We start from the raw sequence: 20,099 nt of genomic DNA on the forward strand, positions 1-20,099 counted from the left end.
CTCTCTGAGGTTTCTAAAACTGTTTGAATGATGTCTGTGAGTATAACAGAACTCATATGGCAGGCGAAAACCTGAGAAAAACCCAACCATGAAATGGGATATCTGAGGTTTGTAGTTTTTCAAAGCTTGGCCTACAGTATCTTTGGAGTCAAGTTGCACTTCCTACGGCTTCCACTAGATGTCAACCGTCTTTAGAAACTGGTTTGAGGATTCTACTATAAAGGAGGGGCTCATGAGACCTGCTTGAGTCAGTGGTCTGGCAGAGTGTCTCAGGCTCGTGACGTGTGCTCCCGACAGAGTTAGCTCTCGTTCCAGTGCTTTTCTTCAGACATAGGAATTCTCCGGTTGGAACATTGATGTTTTATGTTAAAAACATCCTAAAGATTGATTCCATACATCGTTTGACTTGTTTCTACGACCTGTAACAGAACTTTTCGAGTTTTTGTCTGGACGAAGTGCTCGCGCCTCATGAAGATGGATTACTAGGCTGAATACGCGAACAACAAGTGGCTATTTGTACATAAATTATGGACTTCATGGAACAAATCAGTCATTTATTGTCGAACTGGGATTCCTGGGAGTGCCTTCTGATGATCATCAAAGGCAAGTGAATATTTGTGTTATTTCTAACTTCTAGTGACTCCAAAATGGCGGATATTTCTCTGGCTGGATTGGGCTCTGAGCGCCGTTCTCAGATTATACTTTTTCTGTAAAGTTTTTTTGAAATCTGACACAGCGGTTGCATTAAGGAGAAGCCTATCTTTAATTGTGAATAACACTTGTATGTTTTATCAATGTTTATTATCAGTATTTCTGCAAAATCACCGGATGTTTTGGAATCAAAACATTACTGCACGTAACGCGCCAATGTAAACTGAGATTTTTGGATATAAATATGCACATTTTCGAACAAAACATACATGTTTTGTGTAACATGATGTCCTATGAGTGTCATCTGATAAAGATCATCAAAGGTTAGTGATTAATTTGATCTATATTTCTGCTTTTTGTGACTCCTATCTTTGGCTGGAAAAATGGCTGTGTGTTTTTTTGACTTGGTGGTGATCTAACAATCAGATTAGATTAACAAGAAGTTTCTTTCATTTGCTGTATTGGACTTGTTAATGTGTGAAAGTTACATATTTCCAAAAAATATTTTTGAATTTTGCGCGCTGCCTTTTCAGCGGAATGTTGTCGAGGGGTTCCGCTAGCGGAACACCTGCGCTAGAAAGGTTAAAGGGGAAATCCAACACTTTTCAACCTCATGTTCAATATCTCCAGCACCATACCAGTGTATTTTACAAATTACGTGTATCTACATTCTGTAGTTTCCCTTTAAGATTCAGAGAAATAACAGAGCAAACAATGTGATTATAATAGGCTACACCTACATTACACAGACATAGATAAACAGTCACAAAGAGACCAACAAAGACAGATAGAGAGGCTGAAATAGAGATGGATGGAGGGAGGGAGAGAACTAGGAGAGAGATCCGTCACATAGGGCCTGAACCCGCATGGCTCAGCACTCCTCCTTTCTGTGTTCTGTCCGTTCCTGTCGTTTATCTGCTTTATTAGGTTATCTGGGCTCTCACCCCCCCCATCCCCAGGATTCATTACGGCCTTAACTGCTCACTTAGGTTTATGCTCTCTTTAAATTAAACTGCAGATAACCGGGCAGCCAAATAAACACCTGCACTACCACCGAGAAAGAGAGAACTCATTGAAGAGGAAATTAAGAAAAATAACAGTGTGTGTGTGGTCATCAGTACTGTAAGACTGGTCCACATCATTAGTAATTCAATTTGCTCTTTATTAGAGGCTCTTATCTGCAGCACAGACGGCTACTTTCTATCTCTCTCCCTCGTTCCATCTTCTTCTATCGCAACATTCTTTCCTCTATTTATCCTTCCCTCCATCACTGAGAAACAAACAATATAAGTCCTGCTTCAGGCCAGCTACATCTCTACACTTACAGAGGACGATAAAGCAGAGAACTAGGAGAAAGAATGACTGGATGGAGAGAGATGGGGGGGACGGGGGGTCAGAGACAGAACGAGACAAGAGAAGAATTAGACAGTAGGAAAGCAATTGAGGACAGATAATTTGTGTGAGAGGGGGAGAGGAGGAGGGTGAATGAAGAGAGAGAAAGGAGAGAGAAGCAGAGAGAGTGAGCTATGGAGAGAGTGCCAGACAGCCAGCCATCAGGATGAATAAAGCCTAATGTTAATAGTGATGGCTTTTTTAATGTCTGCTCGACTCCATTGACTGGGGGCGATTACACTGAGATGGGCATGAGAGGGATGAAGAGAATGGAGGGGTGGAAGGAAGGAAGGAAGGGAGGAGGGGCCGAGGGTTGTAAAAACACAGATTGCATTCCATCAGGTTAGGTCTATATTCTCTAGTTCGTTAAAACAATCCAATTTGCAAAAGGATAATTATGCATTAGCTGCTTTTTATCTAGTGGGCTGGCTGGGGGGAGAGGAGAGTGGTGGTGGTGCCAGGACTTGATAGCAGCAGCCTCTTCCCCACCTTCACCCACTGCAAATTACCCACTATCACAGCTCAATTGGGTAATCAATTACCACCCCTTCCTACCCCCTACACACACACACAGATCACAGCAGCTCTCCATAGGCCTCTCAGAGAGGAATGCTGACCCCTATTGGAGAGAGGGGACAGTGTGGAATAAAATTGGCCCAATCAAAGCACTGGCAAGAGTGCAAATGTCCAACAGTGTCCTAAAATGAGTCACTAAACCATAGAGCTATTAGATAGACTGGATCCACAGTACTGTCCATGTAATGTCATTCTCCACGGAGGATATATTCATTAAGTGAATTTGTCACGGCTAAAAGAGAACACCACTCGCAACTAGCTGAATTAATTAGCTAGACCTCCTGAGTCCCGAGTAGAAGGAAAATTATAGTAAACAAACTATTTATCTAATTGGACCTCTATATGATTTACTCTCACTACCAGTGGAAATCTGACGATGTGTTAAGTTTAAAATGGATAGAAATTCCATGAATTCCTCCATTTATTTCAGAGGTACAGTTGATATAACAGGGGTCAGAGTTGTAAATTGACCAGAAACACCTCTTGGCCTAATAGGATGGATCATATTTACCTCCGTATTCCCTAGTGTTTGCCAGGACGTAATCGTAATTAGTAAGATCTTATTTATTTTTCCTGGTTAAATAAAATGTCAAATAAAGTGCTGTCTTTCTACCTGTCCTGGAGGGGCTGGGGGAGAGACGTCGTAGCTTGTGTCTGCCGAACGAGACCAGTTCACGGGACATGGTCCTCTTCACACCTCCCGGGCTCCAGACCGGGGTGTGTGTCCGAACCGGGCTGTGTGTCCGTCGGTGGAGAGAGTAGCGGCTGTTCAGGGTCATGTCTGCTGGGCTGGACCTCCGCTCGGATCCAGACTCACTGCAACACACAGGACAAGGTATGTGTCAGAGACAGGTAGGTGTGTGTGGTGTGTGTGTGTGAAAACATTCAGAAAAATATAGATTTGGCCAAAGGCAACATTACATGTTCACAGATACAAAATCAGGATAAAAAAGAGACATAATTCCAACATGCATTACCAGACGTAAGAGAATAGGTGTGATACAAGTAAAGACATCTCTGGCTTCCCTTAATCCTCCTCTTTCTCACCTGCTAGCCGACCTCCTGATAATCTTCATCCTACTCCTGAGTTTGAACCCTCCAGGGGAGGAGGGGGGCACTATTATGCGTTGAGTTACAGATAGAGGGACACTGGACACCCCCTTGGCCCCGTTCTCTTTCTCCGAGGTCCAACGAAACACAGACCCACGTCGGGCCCCTATCCCTCCTCCTGTACCAGTCAGCCCCCCTCCTCCAGACCCTGCCTTCCAGCGGTAGAGACTACTGAGGGAGGTGGAGGCACCTGCTGCCTTACGCTGCTTAGCTAAAAGACTTGGGGATTTGGGTTTCTTGGATTCCCCCTTTCCCTTCTCTGGAGCTCTCTGAGGCAGAGCCAGGGCTTTGGGTGATAGGGGCTTCCGGGACAACCTGGCCTGGCCACTTGCAGAAGACGACACCCAGGTGTACTTGGTGGTCTTAGGGACTGCGATGGATAGACTGAGCCTACGGGGAACCTTCTTGATGGGGGCAGAGGCTCTTCTACTAGGGAGCCCAGGATGGGAGATTGGGATGGGGGAAGAGGTGATGAGTTTGTCTGGGGGCTGGGCCTCTGTTCTGGCCTGGCTGGGCCCAGCTCCTCCTGGCTGATGGCTGTTCACCCAAGTGAACTTGGAGTGTCTCTGGGGAGAGGTTGTTGTCTGGGGCTGGGCTGGTGTGGAATTGGACATGGGGCTTAGTTGGGGTCCTTGTAGGGCACTAGGGGAGGCAGAGAGAGGTGGTGAAAGAAGTAGAGGTGGGTCCGTATCGCTAGGGATGAGGTTGCCGGTGGTTGCCTTGACAGTATGTTTACCTCCTGTGCTGGTTTTCTCAGAGTGACGAGGTCTGATATGCAGCTGAGCAGTGCTCTGGACCATGGTGGTAGTAACAGTAGATTTGTCTGAGACAGGGACACTTGTCAATTCTGTATTATTTTCTCCAGGGTCAGTGGCTTTCACAGGCAGTCCCATGCCCTTCTCTTCAATGGTGGGCTGAAACTCATATTTAGTCTCTCTCTGCTGGTCGTCTGGAGGTCCAGGCCCTGTTAGCCCAGAGAGTCCCAGCCAAGCGTCACCCCCAGGTCCTGTTCTCCCTCTGCCTGATTCAGTCTCTGACTCTATAGCTGTGGCTCCACTGCCTGTCACAGTTCTTCTCACTCCCCCTGTGAGTGCATACTGTTGGCCCCTTGGCCCTGTTAGATCCCCAGATGTAGCATATTTTGTTCTATCCTTCTCTCTTCTAGCCAGGTCCTTATTGCTGTGGCTGGGCTGTGAGGTGCCTCTAGCATTAAGGGACAGCAAGCCAGTAGAGGAGTTGGGTTCTGCAGAAAGTAACGGCTGCTCTAAAGAGTGCTTGGCAGTCTGTATAGTAGGTCTACTTTGCTGGGCTGAGCTGCTCTTGTTATTGAGGGAGTAGGTCTTCCTCCAGTGTCCCGCGGACTGGGGGGGGTAAGGCCCACCCCGGGAGGGGAATGTGGGGGTGAAAGATGAGCTGTGACCCCTGCCTCGTGGCGGTGGCCTCGCTGGGTGCCACTGCCGGACAGAAGTAGAAGGGACATCACCATGGACACTCTTGTGGTTGTTGATGAGACCTGTTAGATGACAGAACGAGGTTAAGAGGTAGCTGGCAAATGTGGTAAATTCAATTTTAAAGGCGTGAATCTAGCTAGCCTCTACGTTCGGTCGTCCATATGTATAGGCAAGAATATAGTTAGTAACCTACGCGCCTGCTAGCGATAGCCAGCTAGCTAGGCATAAACAGATAACGTATTGGTTCACAGGGCCAACACAGCATTCATAAGTCTCAAATTGAATAGTTCAGTATCAGCTAGTTATTAAATATAATACACCAGATATGTTCACTGTACTGTAAACCACCAACTTACTTTGCAACAGATCGATTTGCCTTTTCAGCGCGTCTCTCTCCATGTTTACGTCCGAAGCTCAAATCGTCATCATGTAGCGCCACGAATATGTGTATTGCCGCGTTCAAAACAACTGGGAACTCGGAAAAAACTAGCTCCGACTGGGGAAATTCGATTTGAACGGTCATCAAACTTGGAATTTCAACTCGGGAACTCTGGCCTCTTTCCAGAACTCCGGCTTTCGGACCCAAAGATCACTGGCGTGATGATTTTTGTCTCGTATTTTTCCGAGTTCCCAGTTGTTATCAACGGGGCATATGACGACACAACAGTGAAACGAAAGAGGAAGTGAAGTGACTCGCTAGATACCGAACAAATCTTGCCTACTCTCGTAAGAAGATTTACATTACAACTTACAAGGTAAACAATATTGACTAAAATTGTATCTATAGTACAGCATATGACTGAACATACAGCTTGTAGTAATTGGACTGATAGTTATTGCTCAATGCAATGGAGGAAATAAATAGCTGCGATCGAAGTTGGCTTGCACTTTGCTCAGTAGTCGCAGTTGGCAGCTGGCTTTCACTTTCTACGTGTGGTCTAATGCTGGTGTTATAATGGACTTTCTACGTGTGGTCTAATGCTGGTGTTATAATGGACTTTCTACGTGTGGTCTAATGCTGGTGTTATAATGGACTTTCTACGTGTGGTCTAATGCTGGTGTTATAATGGACTTTCTACGTGTGGTCTAATGCTGGTGTTATAATGGACTTTCTACGTGTGGTCTAATGCTGGTGTTATAATGGACTTTCTGTGGTGTGAGTAAGTTTACGTATGTGTTTATATAAGTACAGTGCATTCGGAAAGTATTCAGACCCCTTCCCTTTTCCACATTGTTACGTTACAGCCTTATTCTCAATGTTTTATCTCCCCCTCAATCTACACACAATACCTCATAATGATGAAGCAAAAACAGGTTTTTAGAAATGTTTTGCAAATGCATATAAAAAAATCAACAACATAAATATCACATTTACATAAGTGTTCAGAACCTTTACTCTGTACTTTGTTGAAGCACCTTTGGCAGTGATTACAGTCTCGAGTCTTCTTGGGTATGAAGCTACAAGCGTGGCACACCTGTATTTGGGGAGTTTCCCCCATTCTTCTCTGAAGATTTCCTCAAGCTCTGTCAGATTGGATGGGGAGTGTCGCTGCACAGCTATTTTCAGGTCTCCAGAGATGTTAGATCGTGTTCAAGTCTGGGCTCTGGCTGGGCCACTCAAGGACATTCAGAAACTCGTCCCGAAGTCACTCCTGTGTTGTCTTGGCTGTGTGCTTAGGTTCGTTGTCCTGTTGGAAGGTGAACCTTCACCCCAGTCTGAGGTCCTGAGTGCTCTGGAGCAGGTTTTCAGATTGCTCTGTTAATCTTTCCCTTGATCCTGACTAGTCTCCCAGTTCCTGCCACTGAAAAACATCCCCACAGCACAATGGCAAATTCCAAGCAGGCTGTCATGTACCTTTTACTGAGGAGTGGCTTCCGTCTTGCCACTCTACCATAAAGTCCTGATTGGTGGAGTGCTGCAGAGATGGTTGTCCTTCTGGAACCTTCTCCTATCTCCACAGAGGAACTCTGGCGCTCTGTCAAAGTGACAAGGCCCTTCTCCCCCGACTGTTCAGTTTGGCCGGGCAGCCAGCTCTAGGAAGAGTCTTGGTGGTTCCAAACTTCTTCCATTTAAGAATGATGGAGGCCACTGTGTTCTTGGTGATCTTCAATGCTGCAGACATTTTTTGGTACCCTTCTCCAGATCTGTGCCTCGACACAATCCTGTTTCGGTGATCTACAGACAATTCCTTCAGCCTCATGGCTTGGTTTTTTCTCTGACATGCACTGTCAACTGTAGGACCTTATACAGTGCCTTGCGAAAGTATTCGGCCCCCTTGAACTTTGCGACCTTTTGCCACATTTCAGGCTTCAAACATAAAGATATAAAACTGTATTTTTTTGTGAAGAATCAACAACAAGTGGGACACAATCATGAAGTGGAACGACATTTATTGGATATTTCAAACTTTTTTAACAAATCAAAAACTGAAAAATTGGGCGTGCAAAATTATTCAGCCCCTTTACTTTCAGTGCAGCAATCTCTCTCCAGAAGTTCAGTGAGGATCTCTGAATGATCCAATGTTGACCTAAATGACTAATGATGATAAATACAATCCACCTGTGTGTAATCAAGTCTCCGTATAAATGCACCTGCACTGTGATAGTCTCAGAGGTCCGTTAAAAGCGCAGAGATCATCATGAAGAACAAGGAACACACCAGGCAGGTCCGAGATACTGTTGTGAAGAAGTTTAAAGCCGGATTTGGATACAAAACAATTTCCCAAGCTTTAAACATCCCAAGGAGCACTGTGCAAGCGATAATATTGAAATGGAAGGAGTATCAGACCACTGCAAATCTACCAAGACCTGGCCGTCCCTCTAAACTTTCAGCTCATACAAGGAGAAGACTGATCAGAGATGCAGCCAAGAGGCCCATGATCACTCTGGATGAACTGCAGAGATCTACAGCTGAGGTGGGAGACTCTGTCCATAGGACAACAATCAGTCGTATATTGCACAAATCTGGCCTTTATGGAAGAGTGGCAAGAAGAAAGCCATTTCTTAAAGATATCCATAAAAAGTGTTGTTTAAAGTTTGCCACAAGCCACCTGGGAGACACACCAAACATGTGGAAGAAGGTGCTCTGGTCAGATGAAACCAAAATTGAACTTTTTGGCAACAATGCAAAACGTTATGTTTGGCGTAAAAGCAACACAGCTCATCACCCTGAACACACCATCCCCACTGTCAAACATGGTGGTGGCAGCATCATGGTTTGGGCCTGCTTTTCTTTAGCAGGGACAGCGAAGATGGTTAAAATTGATGGGAAGATGGATGAAGCCAAATACAGGACCATTCTGGAAGAAAACCTGATGGAGTCTGCAAAAGACCTGAGACTGGGATGGAGATTTGTCTTCCAACAAGACAATGATCCAAAACATAAAGCAAAATCTACAATGGAATGGTTCAAAAATAAACATATCCAGGTGTTAGAATGGCCAAGTCAAAGTCCAGACCTGAATCCAATCGAGAATCTGTGGAAAGAACTGAAAACTGCTGTTCACAAATGCTCTCCATCCAACCTCACTGAGCTCGAGCTGTTTTGCAAGGAGGAATGGGAAAAATTTCAGTCTCTCGATGTGCAAAACTGATAGAGACATACCCCAAGCCACTTACAGCTGTAATCGCAGCAAAAGGTGGCGCTACAAAGTATTAACTTAAGGGGGCTGAATAATTTTGCACGCCCAATTTTTCAGTTTTTGATTTGTTAAAAAAAGTTTGAAATATCCAATAAATGTCGTTCCACTTCATGATTGTGTCCCACTTGTTGTTGATTCTTCACAAAAAAAATACAGTTTTATATCTTTATGTTTGAAGCCTGAAATGTGGCAAAAGGTCGCAAAGTTCAAGGGGGCCGAATACTTTCGCAAGGCACTGTAGGTATTTCTGTTTTCGTTTTGTCATTATGGGGTATTGTGTATATTGATGAGGAACACATGTAATATATTTTATTATAAGGCTGTAACTTAACAAAATATGGAAAAAGTGAAGGGATCTGAATACTTTGTGTGTGCTGTATCTGTGTGTAACAGCATGCGGAACATCCTATGCCTTGTACAGTCATTAAAAACAAAATATACATCTTCACATGTTATGGCCATTTCTATTTCTATTCAAACCCTATTTCTTCCCTGCATCAGCCATGGACACATGTGATGTGAAGATGTACTTCATCCTCATAGAGGAACCTGGGTTATCCACGTTGCTCATCAATGCTGGCCACATCTGTTACATCCAGGAGAGCAGGTACATGTCAAGGCTTAGCAGATCTGAAAGTCTGCAGGAATTGCCTGTCATCTGTATGGGCTCCAGTTATGACAGGTTCCTGAAGGTAAACCACCTAAAACCAGTGACTGCTAAGGAGGCAGAGCTGCTGCAAGCCCTAGGAGACGACTCCGAGAGACTGAAGTGGTATTTAGAGAGGGATGCTTTGTCTACAGCCCTGGGTTTAACTAAGGATACACCTGTCACTGTGGAGTTGGATGGGAAGTGGCTGCAGGGAATTGTACGGTACGTCGGAAGATTGACAGAGCCAAAGTACACAGACCCCATCGTAGGAACCTTCTTTGGCATCGAACTACAGGTAGCGTTTGCAAATTGTGTATGTTCATACATGTATTATTCTGTTGGAAATGTGTTATTCTACATATCACATGGATATCTACCGGGTTATTCATATGTCCTCTGAATTCCTCATAGGGAGAAGACAAAGGAAAGGGACCATCAGATGGGACATATCTGTCAAAAACCCTATTCCCCTGCAAGAAAGACTGTGGGATTTTTGCTCCATTTTCCAGAGTGAACCCCATGTTTTCCAAACCCAAATTGGTGTCCAAGTGTCTGACCTTTCCAGCAGCCCAGCTGGCCACGCAACCGTCGTCCCAACAGGCCCACCATCAGCCCCTCTCCACCGGAGACAGAGTCACCTTCTTCATGGACGAGGACATCCTCCATGGGATGGTGATGGATCTGGAGGAGAAGGACGGCAGGACCTTAGTCATCATCTCTACTGTGAGTGCAGAATGATTGGCCGATTGAGATGTGGCCTATAGCAGGGGAGTATTTGGCTTTTGGGGTGTGACGGGTGTGTTTCCTGTGTTTGCAGGACCGGGATGAGAAGATCACCCTACCACTGGACAGCGTCATCAAAGGGGAACTGCTTCAACAGGGTGTGTGTGTTTGTGTGTCTGTCTGTGCATAATTGTAATAAACCGTGCGCAAATATATTTTTTGATGCCATTGTTTGGGTTTTTGTGTTGAACACAGAGCCTGAGCCTATGGAGACTGATAAGGCCGTTATGTCTATGGAGGAGGTTCACCCCTTGGGGCTTGGTGTTGACTCTCTAGTGGAGGTGACTCTGGCTATAGGACCTGGCTATGGAACCATCCGCTGGATAGGCACTTTGCCTGGGCAGAAAGGAACCTACGCTGGACTGGAGCTGGTACACTGTCTCAACACTGGCCTCTAATGTTCACATGATGCTCTGCATGGACCCTGTCTTGGGCTGGAGAGCAATTCATTGTTCTGTTTAATCTCAAACGTCAACTACTCTTCACTCGCTCTCTGTCTCTCTCTCTGTGTGTCTCTCTGTCTCTCACTGTCTCTGTGTCTCTCTCTGTGTGAGTCTCTCTCTCTGTCTCTCTGTGTCTCTGTCTCTCTCCATGTCTCTGTCTCTCTCTCTCTCTCTCTCTCTCTCTCTCTCTCTATCTCTCTCGCTCTCTGTGTCTCTCTGTGTCTGTCTCCCTCTCTGTCTCTCTGTTTCTCTCTCTCTCTGTCTGTGTCTCTCTCTCTCTTTCTCTCTCTGTCTCTGTGTGTGTCTCTGTCTGTGTCTCTGTCTGTGTCTCTCTCTGTCTCTCTGTGTCTGTCTCTCTCTCGCTCTGTGTCTCTGCCTCTCTCTGTCTGTGTCTCTGTCTTTCTCTGTCTGTGTCTTTGTTTCTCTCTCTCTGTGTCTCTGTCTCTCTGTGTCTGTCTTTCTCTATGTCCCTGTCTCTCTGTCTCTCTCTCTATGTCTCTGTCACTCCCTCTAGGAGGATGGGTACATTGGGGTTAGTAATGGTACCTTTAAAGACCATCGGTTCTTCAGATGTCTTCCTAGACAAGGTCTCTTCGTCAAGCTTCTATCCTGCCGGCCTGACTCCCGCTTCCAGGGGGCATCAGCCAATGTCCTTCAAGGTGAAAGGAACTGCCTCTTGTAAACAAAGATCATTACAGCCAATCACATAACAAGCATTTTTTTTGTTTGCTTGGTTGAGCTTGCCTGACTTAATTAACCAATTCACACAACTGCAAAAACTGCCCATTAGGCCCCTCAGGCAGACTCAAGGATTTCAAATAGTATTTGTACCCAGGTTTGGTCTGTGTGTGACTAGAACTCTTTGACATGTGTGTTTTGTACTCACTCAGAGAGACAGGCGTTGCGCAGCCCTGGGGCGCTCCCCTCCTCCCCCATCGCCTCTGACCAGGTCGAGAGGATGCTGATTGGTCGAATGAAGGGGATCCAGGGCCATATAAACTCTTGCTACATGGACTCGGCCCTCTTCAGGTGAATATGATGAAGATGATGACAATATATATGGTTTATAAAGAGGAAATTAAATGATAGGGAGGAGCTGTTAGTGTGCCTTTCTCCTATAAAACACACTCTCGCTCTGTTTCACTCTCGCTCTGTCTCACACTCGCTCTGTCTCACACTCGCTCTGTCTCGCTCTCTCACTCTCGCTCTGTCTCACTCTCGCTCTGTCTCTCTCGCTCTGTCTCTCTCGCTCTCTCTCACTCGCTCTCTCTCTCTCGCTCTCTCTCTCTCGCTCTCTCTCTCTCGCTCTCTCTCACTCGCTGTCTCTCACTCGCTGTCTCTCACTCGCTGTCTCTCACTCGCTCTGTCTCTCACTCGCTCTGTCTCTCACTCGCTCTGTCTCTCACTCGCTCTGTCTCTCTCCCACTCGCTCTGTCTCTCTCCCACTCGCTCTGTCTCTCTCTCACTCGCTCTGTCTCTCACTCACTCTGTCTCTCTCTCGCTCTCTCGCTCGCTCTCTCGCTCTCTCTCACTCGCTCTGTCTCTCTCTCGCTCTGTCTCACTCGCTCTGTCTCACTCTCGCTCTCTCTCTCACTCTGTCTCTCTCGCTCTGTCTCACTCGCTCTGTCTCTCTCTCGCGCTCTCTCTCTCGCTCTGTCTCTCTCGCTCTGTCTCTCTCGCTCTGTCTCACTCGCTCTGTCTCACTCGCTCTGTCTCACTCGCTCTGTCTCGCTCATTCACTCTCTCTCTCTGTCTCACTCTTTCTGTCTCACTCTCTCTCTGTCTCACTCTGTCTCACTCTCTCTCTGTCTCACTCTTTCTGTCGCACTCTCTCTGTCTCACTCGCTCTGTCTCACTCTTTCTGTCTCACTCGCTCTGTCTCACTCGCTCTGTCTCACTCGCTCTGTCTCACTCGCTCTGTCTCGCTCATTCACTCTCACTCTGTCTCTCTCACTCTGTCTCTCTCGCTCTGTCTCTCTCGCTCTGTCTCACTCGCTCTGTCTCACTCGCTCTGTCTCGCTCATTCACTCTCTCTCTGTCTCACTCTCTCTGTCTCACTCTCTCTCTGTCTCACTCTCTCTCTGTCTCACTCTCTCTCTGTCTCTCTTTCTGTCGCACTCTCTCTGTCTCACTCGCTCTGTCTCTCTTGCTCTGTCTCACTCGCTCTGTCTCGCTCACTCTGTCTCTCATTTGCTCTCTCTCTCACTCGCTCTGTCTCACTTGCTCTCGCTCGCTCTGTCTCACTCGCTCTGTCTCACTCGCTCTGTCTCACTCTCTCTCTGTCTCACTCTCTCTCTGTCTCACTCTCTCTCTGTCTCACTCTCTCTCTGTCTCACTCGCTCTGTCTCTCTTGCTCTGTCTCACTCGCTCTGTCTCGCTCACTCTGTCTCTCATTTGCTCTCTCTCTCGCTCGCTCTGTCTCGCTCGCTCTGTCTCACTCACTCTGTCTCACTCGCTCTGTCTCACTCGCTCTGTCTCTCTCGCTCTCGCTCTGTCTCTCTCTCTCTCTCTGTCTCTCTCACTCACTCTGTCTCACTCGCTCTCGCTCTGTCTCTCTCTCGCTCTCTCTCTCACTCTGTCTCTCTCGCTCTGTCTCTCTCGCTCTGTCTCACTCGCTCTGTCTCACTCGCTCTGTCTCGCTCATTCACTCTCGCTCTGTCTCACTCTCGCTCTGTCTCTCTCTCGCTCTGTCTCACTCTCTCTGTCTCGCTCTCGCTCTGTCTCTCTCGCTCTGTCTCTCTCGCTCTGTCTCACTCTGTCTGTCTCACTCTCTCTCTGTCTCACTCTCTCACTCTATCTCTGTCTCACTCTTTCTGTCTCACTCTTTCTGTCTCACTCTCTCTCTGTCTCACTCTCTCTCTGTCTCACTCTCTCTCTGTCTCACTCTTTCTGTCGCACTCTCTCTGTCTCACTCGCTCTGTCTCTCTTGCTCTGTCTCACTCGCTCTGTCTCGCTCACTCTGTCTCTCATTCGCTCTCTCTCTCACTCGCTCTGTCTCACTTGCTCTCGCTCGCTCTGTCTCGCTCGCTCTGTCTCACTCACTCTGTCTCACTCGCTCTGTCTCTCGCTCTGTCCCACTCGCTCTGTCTCACTCGCTCTCTCTGTCTCACTCTCTCTCTGTCTCACTCTCTCTCTGTCTCACTCTTTCTGTCGCACTCTCTCTGTCTCACTCGCTCTGTCTCTCTTGCTCTGTCTCACTCGCTCTGTCTCGCTCACTCTGTCTCTCATTCGCTCTCTCTCTCACTCGCTCTGTCTCACTTGCTCTCACTCGCTCTGTCTCACTTGCTCTCGCTCGCTCTGTCTCGCTCGCTCTGTCTCACTCGCTCTGTCTCACTCGCTCTGTCTCACTCGCTCTGTCTCTCTCGCTCTCGCTCTGTCTCTCTCTCTCTCTCTGTCTCTCTCACTCACTCTGTCTCACTCGCTCTCTCTCTCTGTCTCTCTCTCTGTCTCTCTCTCTGTCTCTCGCTCTGTCTCTCGCTCTGTCCCACTCGCTCTGTCTCACTCGCTCTCTCTGTCTCACTCTCTCTCTGTCTCACTCTCTCTCTGTCTCACTCTTTCTGTCGCACTCTCTCTGTCTCACTCGCTCTGTCTCTCTTGCTCTGTCTCACTCGCTCTGTCTCGCTCACTCTGTCTCTCATTCGCTCTGTCTCACTCGCTCTGTCTCATTCGCTCTCTCTCTCACTCGCTCTGTCTCACTTGCTCTCACTCGCTCTGTCTCTCTTGCTCTGTCTCACTCGCTCTGTCTCGCTCACTCTGTCTCTCATTCGCTCTGTCTCACTCGCTCTGTCTCATTCGCTCTCTCTCTCACTCGCTCTGTCTCACTTACTCTCGCTCGCTCTGTCTCGCTCGCTCTGTCTCTCTCGCTCTGTCTCTCTCGCTCTCTCTCTCACTCGCTCTGTCTCACTTACTCTCGCTCGCTCTGTCTCGCTCGCTCTGTCTCTCTCGCTCTGTCTCACTCGCTCTCGCTCTGTCTCTCTCTCTCTCTGTCTCTCTCACTCACTCTGTCTCACTCGCTCTCTCTCTCTGTCTCTCTCTCTGTCTCTCTCTCTGTCTCTCGCTCTGTCTCTCGCTCTGTCCCCCTCGCTCTGTCTCACTCGCTCTCTCGACTCTCACTCGCTCTCTCTGTGTCTCACTCGCTCTGTCTCGCACTGTCTCACTCGCACTCGCTCTCTCTTGCTCTGTCTCACTTGCTCTCTCTGTCTCACTCTCTCTGTCTCACTCTCTCTGTCTCGCTCTCTCTGTCTCACTCTCTCTCTGTCTCACTCTCTCTCTGTCTCACTCTTTCTGTCGCACTCTCTCTGTCTCACTCGCTCTGTCGCTCTTGCTCTGTCTCACTCGCTCTGTCTCGCTCACTCTGTCTCTCATTCGCTCTGTCTCACTCGCTCTGTCTCATTCGCTCTCTCTCTCACTCGCTCTGTCTCACTTGCTCTCGCTCGCTCTGTCTCGCTCGCTCTGTCTCACTCACTCTGTCTCACTCGCTCTGTCTCTCTCGCTCTGTCTCTCATTCGCTCTGTCTCACTCGCTCTGTCTCACTCGCTCTCGCTCTGTCTCTCTCTATCTCTGTCTCTCTCACTCACTCTGTCTCACTCGCTCTCTCTCTCTGTCTCTCTCTCTGTCTCTCGCTCTGTCTCTCGCTCTGTCTCTCGCTCTGTCCCACTCGCTCTGTCTCACTCGCTCTCTCGACTCTCACTCGCTCTCTCTGTGTCTCACTCGCTCGGTCTCGCTCTCTCTTGCTCTGTCTCACTTGCTCTCTCTGTCTCACTCTCTCTGTCTCGCTTTCTCTGTCTCGCTCTCTCTGTCTCTCACTCGCACTGTCTCGCTCTCTTGCTCACTCGCTCTGTCTCACTCTCTGTCTCACGCTCTCTCTCGCTCTCTCTTGCTCTCTGTCTTGCTCTCTGTCTCTCTCACTCGCACTGTCTCGCTCTCTGTCTCTCTCACTTGCTCTGTCTCTCTCTCTCTTTCTTTGTCTCTGTCTCTCTGTCTCGCTCTCTGTCTCTCTCTCTGTCTCGCTTTCACTCTGTCTTGCTCTCTCACTTGCTCTGTCTCGCTCTCTCGCTCTCTGTCTGTCTCTCTCACTCTCTCTATATCTCTCTCTCTCCAGTCTGTTCTCCTGTTCCTCAGTGTTGGACTCCGTGCTGTTTAAGTCAACAGAGCCTAGGGATGCCCCCATCCAGAGTACCCTGCTACATGACATCGTCAACCCGCTCCGCAGGTCAGCCAGTGTGTGTGTGTGTGTGTGTGTGTGTGTGTGTGTGCGCTTAGGAGGTGTAGTAATTGTAGGCTTGGGGGTGCTAATTCATGTGTTGCATGTGTGTATTGATGTCTACGTGCAGTGAAGGTTTTGTGGAAGGGAGACACATTATGAAGCTTCGTCAGCAGCTGCAGGAGCTTGGATACTGCCACACATTCACCACAGAGGAGAAAGGTGAACAAACATCTGCCTTACTGCTATAGGCTTTCTAACAGGACAGTCGCAACTGTAAATGAACTAGACTTAATAGGGTGATTTCTGAAAGGACTGAGTGTGTCTGTGTGTGGTTGTGTTCTTGTTCAGATCCAGAAGAGTTTCTTACCCTCATTATGCACCATATTTTCTGTCTGGATCCTCTCCTCAAACTGTAAGAATACCTTACTCTAATCTATGTTCTATTTGAATTGTAATGTAGCTTTGCACTACACCAATGTAATACATACTTGATTACCAGACTTGACCTGGTTATAAAGAAATCTAAAAGACTAGACCTGTTAATAAATAAATCTAAAAGACTAGACCTGTTAATAAATAAATCTAAAAGACTAGACCTGTTAATAAAGAAATCTAAAGACTAGACCTGGTTATAAAGAAATCTAAAGACTAGACCTGTTAATAAAGAAATCTAAAGACTAGACCTGGTTATAAAGACATCTAAAGACTAGACCTGTTAATAAAGAAATCTAAAGACTAGACCTGTTAATAAAGAAATCTAAAGACTAGACCTGGTTATAAAGAAATCTAAAGACTAGACCTGTTAATAAAGAAATCTAAAGACTAGACCTGGTTATAAAGACATCTAAAGACTAGACCTGTTAATAAAGAAATCTAAAGACTAGACCTGTTAATAAAGAAATCTAAAGACTAGACCTGTTAATACAGAAATCTAAAGACTAGACCTGTTAATAAAGACATCTAAAAGACCTGACCTGTTAATAAAGAAATCTAAAGACTAGACCTGTTAATAAAGACATCTAAAAGACCTGACCTGTTAATAAAGAAATCTAAAGACTAGACCTGGTTATAAAGATATCTAAAGACTAGACCTGGTTATAAAGACATCTAAAGACTAGACCTGTTAATAAAGAAATCTAAAGACTAGACCTGTTAATAAAGAAATCTAAAGACTAGACCTGGTTATAAAGAAATCTAAAGACTAGACCTGGTTATAAAGAAATCTAAAGACTATACCTGTTAATAAAGAAATCTAAAGACTAGACCTGGTTATAAAGAAATCTAAAGCCTAGACCTGTTAATAAAGAAATCTAAAGACTAGACCTGTTAATAAAGAAATCTAAAAGACTAGACCTGATTATAAAGACATCTAAAAGACTATACCTGTTAATAAAGAAATCTAAAGACTAGACCTGGTTATAAAGAAATCTAAAAGACTAGACCTGGTTATAAAGACATCTAAAAGACTAGACCTGGTTATAAAGACATCTAAAGACTAGACCTGTTAATAAAGAAATCTAAAGACTAGACCTGTTAATACAGAAATCTAAAGACTAGACCTGTTAATAAAGAAATCTAAAGACTAGACCTGTTAATAAAGACATCTAAAAGACCTGACCTGTTAATAAAGAAATCTAAAGACTAGACCTGTTAATAAAGAAATCTAAAGACTAGACCTGTTAATACAGAAATCTAAAGACTAGACCTGTTAATAAAGACATCTAAAAGACCTGACCTGTTAATAAAGAAATCTAAAGACTAGACCTGGTTATAAAGAAATCTAAAGACTAGACCTGGTTATAAAGAAATCTAAAGACTAGACCTGGTTATAAAGAAATCTAAAGACTAGACCTGGTTATAAAGAAATCTAAAGACTAGACCTGGTTATAAAGAAATCTAAAGACTAGACCTGGTTATAAAGAAATCTAAAGACTAGACCTGGTTATAAAGAAATCTAAAGACTAGACCTGGTTATAAAGAAATCTAAAGACTAGACCTGGTTATAAAGAAATCTAAAGACTAGACCTGGTTATAAAGAAATCTAAAGACTAGACCTGTTTATAAAGACTTCTAAAGACTAGACCTGTTGTCTCCAGGTCAGCAGGGGGAAAGGTCCAGGACAGTTACTGTTATCAAATTTTCCTGGATAACAACCACAGCCTGGTTCTGCCTACTGTCCAACACCTGCTGGAACACTCCTTCCACAGCGCAGGACTCAAACTGGCAGAGGTAGGGATGTGTGGGTGGGTTTGTGTGGGTGGGTGGGTGTGTGTGTGGGTGGGTTTGTGTGGGTGCACAGTACTCGCTCACTATGCTCATTCTCATTTATCTGAAATTACTGTAGATGGCGCTGTTTGATAAGTCTTCTGCTACAACTGAACTAATGTGTGTTTATGACTACTAGACTATACAACGGTCTCCAGATTGGTAGTCTACTGTAGTCAGTGGTTGTGTAGTGACTGTATGTCTCTTCCTCTCCTTCTAGGTGCCGTCTTGTCTGATCCTCCAGATGCCTCGCTTTGGGAAGAAGTTCAAGATGTTTCAGAAGATTATCCCTTCACTGGAGCTGGACATTACTGACCTCCTCTCTGAAGGTAGTTCACACACCACACACACCACACACCACACACACACACACACACACACACACACACACACACACACACACACACACTGCCACTCAAGGATACACCATATATCTGTGCAGAGATATGACGTGGTGTGTGTTCAGGTCCCCAGCAGTGTGTGTTGTGTGGTCAGCTGGCATTTGAGGAGTGTGTGGACTGCTTCAGAGACCCAGTCTTCAGCAGGACAGGATTTAAAGTGTTCTGCAGGACCTGCTCCTCTCAGGTAGGGCGTAAGCACAGACTGACACACTCCACTCTGTGTGTGTACCTGTCATAGTGTTGTGTGTCATTATACGTGTATGAGATCATACTACATTGCAGTCGGAGTACACAGAATCAGTGATCTACAAATCACTTTGCATCCCAAATAATTACTCTATTTGATTAGGAGTAGTGATTCTGCACCTCTGTCTCCTTCTCCAGGTGCACTCTCACCCCGAGCGGCTGTCCCACAGCCCCTCCCCCCTGCAGCTCCCTGAGGGTTACCCCACCCCCACTACCCTCCGACCCCCACCCCCTGCCCCACCCAGAGAGAGACTGGAGCTGTTTGCAGTGCTGTGCATAGAGACCAGTCACTATGTCTCCTTCATCAAACATGGACCAAACAGCACAGACTGGATCTTCTTTGACAGCATGGCTGACAGACATGGTGAGGTTGTGTGGAATATGCTATGGCTGAAAACCATCCTTGTTTCCTCCATTCCTTTCAAACCTCATTGGAGGTCAGAAGGAAGCACCTTGGGTCCTTTCCTCCAATACGCATTGAGAGGAATAGAGGAAACAAGGATGGCGGAAGCAAGGATTTGACGGCTAGTAATGTTTTCAGACACCAACAGTGGGTTTGAATTTTCTCTGTCTTGGTCTCGTTCTCTGTCTCATTCTCTGTCTTTGTCTCATTCTGTCTTTGTCTTATTCTCTCTCATTCTCTTTCATTCTCTGTCTCATTCTCTATCTCTGTCTCATTCTCAATTCAATTCAAGGGGCTTTATTGGCATGGGAAACATGTTAACATTGCCAAAGCAAGTGAGGTAGATAATATACAAAAGTGAAATAAACAATAAAAATTAACATTTCTCTCTCTCATTCTCGCTCTCATTTCTCTCTCTCTCTCTCATTCTCTGTCTCTCATTCTCTGTCTCATTCTCTCTCTCATTCTCTCTCTCTGTCTCATTCTCTGTCTTTGTCTCATTCTCTCTCTCTCATACTCTGTCTCTGTCTCATTTTCTCTCTCTCTCTTTCTGTCTCATTCTCTGTCTCATTCTCTCTTTCATTCTCTGTCTCATTCTCTGTCTCTCATACTCTGTCTCTGTCTCTCATTTTCTCTCTCTCTCTCTCTCTCTCTCTCTCTCTCTCTCTCTCTCTCTGTCTCTCTCTCTCTCTGTCTCATTCTCTCTCTCTCTCTCTCTCTGTCTCATTCTCTCTCTCTCTCTCTCTCCCTCCCTCTCTCTCTCTCTCTCTCTCTCTCTGTCTCTCTCTCTCTCTGTCTCATTCTCTCTCTCTCATTCTCTGTCTCATTCTCTCTCTCTCCGTCTCATTCTCTCTCTCTCTCTCTGTCTCATTCTCTCTCTCT

The 20,099-nt window shown here is 46.1% G+C and overlaps 2 protein-coding genes across 5 annotated transcripts in view; one reads left to right on the forward strand and one right to left on the reverse strand.

Annotated features, from left to right (window-relative positions):
- The window catches only part of LOC112251332 (zinc finger CCCH domain-containing protein 3), a 143,729-nt gene extending 138,016 nt beyond the window's left edge, over positions 1-5,713 (reverse strand). For both annotated transcript variants that reach the window (XM_042322338.1, XM_042322339.1), the window contains exons 1-3: positions 5,537-5,713; positions 3,667-5,242; positions 3,233-3,435 (exon numbers count right to left, since the gene is read on the reverse strand). In XM_042322338.1, the coding sequence (XP_042178272.1) occupies positions 3,233-3,435; positions 3,667-5,242; positions 5,537-5,579 (1,822 nt within the window). In that variant the 5' untranslated portion in view covers positions 5,580-5,713. The remainder of the gene's footprint in view (positions 1-3,232; positions 3,436-3,666; positions 5,243-5,536) is intronic.
- Positions 5,714-5,832: 119 nt separating this feature from the next.
- cyldl (cylindromatosis (turban tumor syndrome), like) overlaps positions 5,833-20,099 on the forward strand; it is a 20,403-nt gene continuing 6,136 nt past the window's right edge. The window contains exons 1-14 of one of the 3 annotated variants that reach the window (XM_042322342.1): positions 5,833-5,935; positions 9,323-9,765; positions 9,882-10,193; positions 10,288-10,351; positions 10,449-10,624; positions 11,211-11,355; positions 11,587-11,725; positions 15,798-15,908; positions 16,030-16,121; positions 16,251-16,314; positions 17,999-18,131; positions 18,388-18,496; positions 18,634-18,752; positions 18,953-19,178. In XM_042322342.1, coding sequence (XP_042178276.1) covers positions 9,325-9,765; positions 9,882-10,193; positions 10,288-10,351; positions 10,449-10,624; positions 11,211-11,355; positions 11,587-11,725; positions 15,798-15,908; positions 16,030-16,121; positions 16,251-16,314; positions 17,999-18,131; positions 18,388-18,496; positions 18,634-18,752; positions 18,953-19,178 — 2,131 coding nt within the window. In that variant the 5' untranslated portion in view covers positions 5,833-5,935; positions 9,323-9,324. Of the gene's footprint in view, positions 5,936-6,081; positions 6,337-9,322; positions 9,766-9,881; positions 10,194-10,287; positions 10,352-10,448; positions 10,625-11,210; positions 11,356-11,586; positions 11,726-15,797; positions 15,909-16,029; positions 16,122-16,250; positions 16,315-17,998; positions 18,132-18,387; positions 18,497-18,633; positions 18,753-18,952; positions 19,179-20,099 lie in introns of those variants that run through there. The other 2 variants (XM_042322341.1, XM_042322340.1) reach the window with 2 other exon arrangements.

Source organism: Oncorhynchus tshawytscha, linkage group LG05, assembly GCF_018296145.1.
Source record: "Oncorhynchus tshawytscha isolate Ot180627B linkage group LG05, Otsh_v2.0, whole genome shotgun sequence".
NCBI lineage: Eukaryota > Metazoa > Chordata > Actinopteri > Salmoniformes > Salmonidae > Oncorhynchus > Oncorhynchus tshawytscha.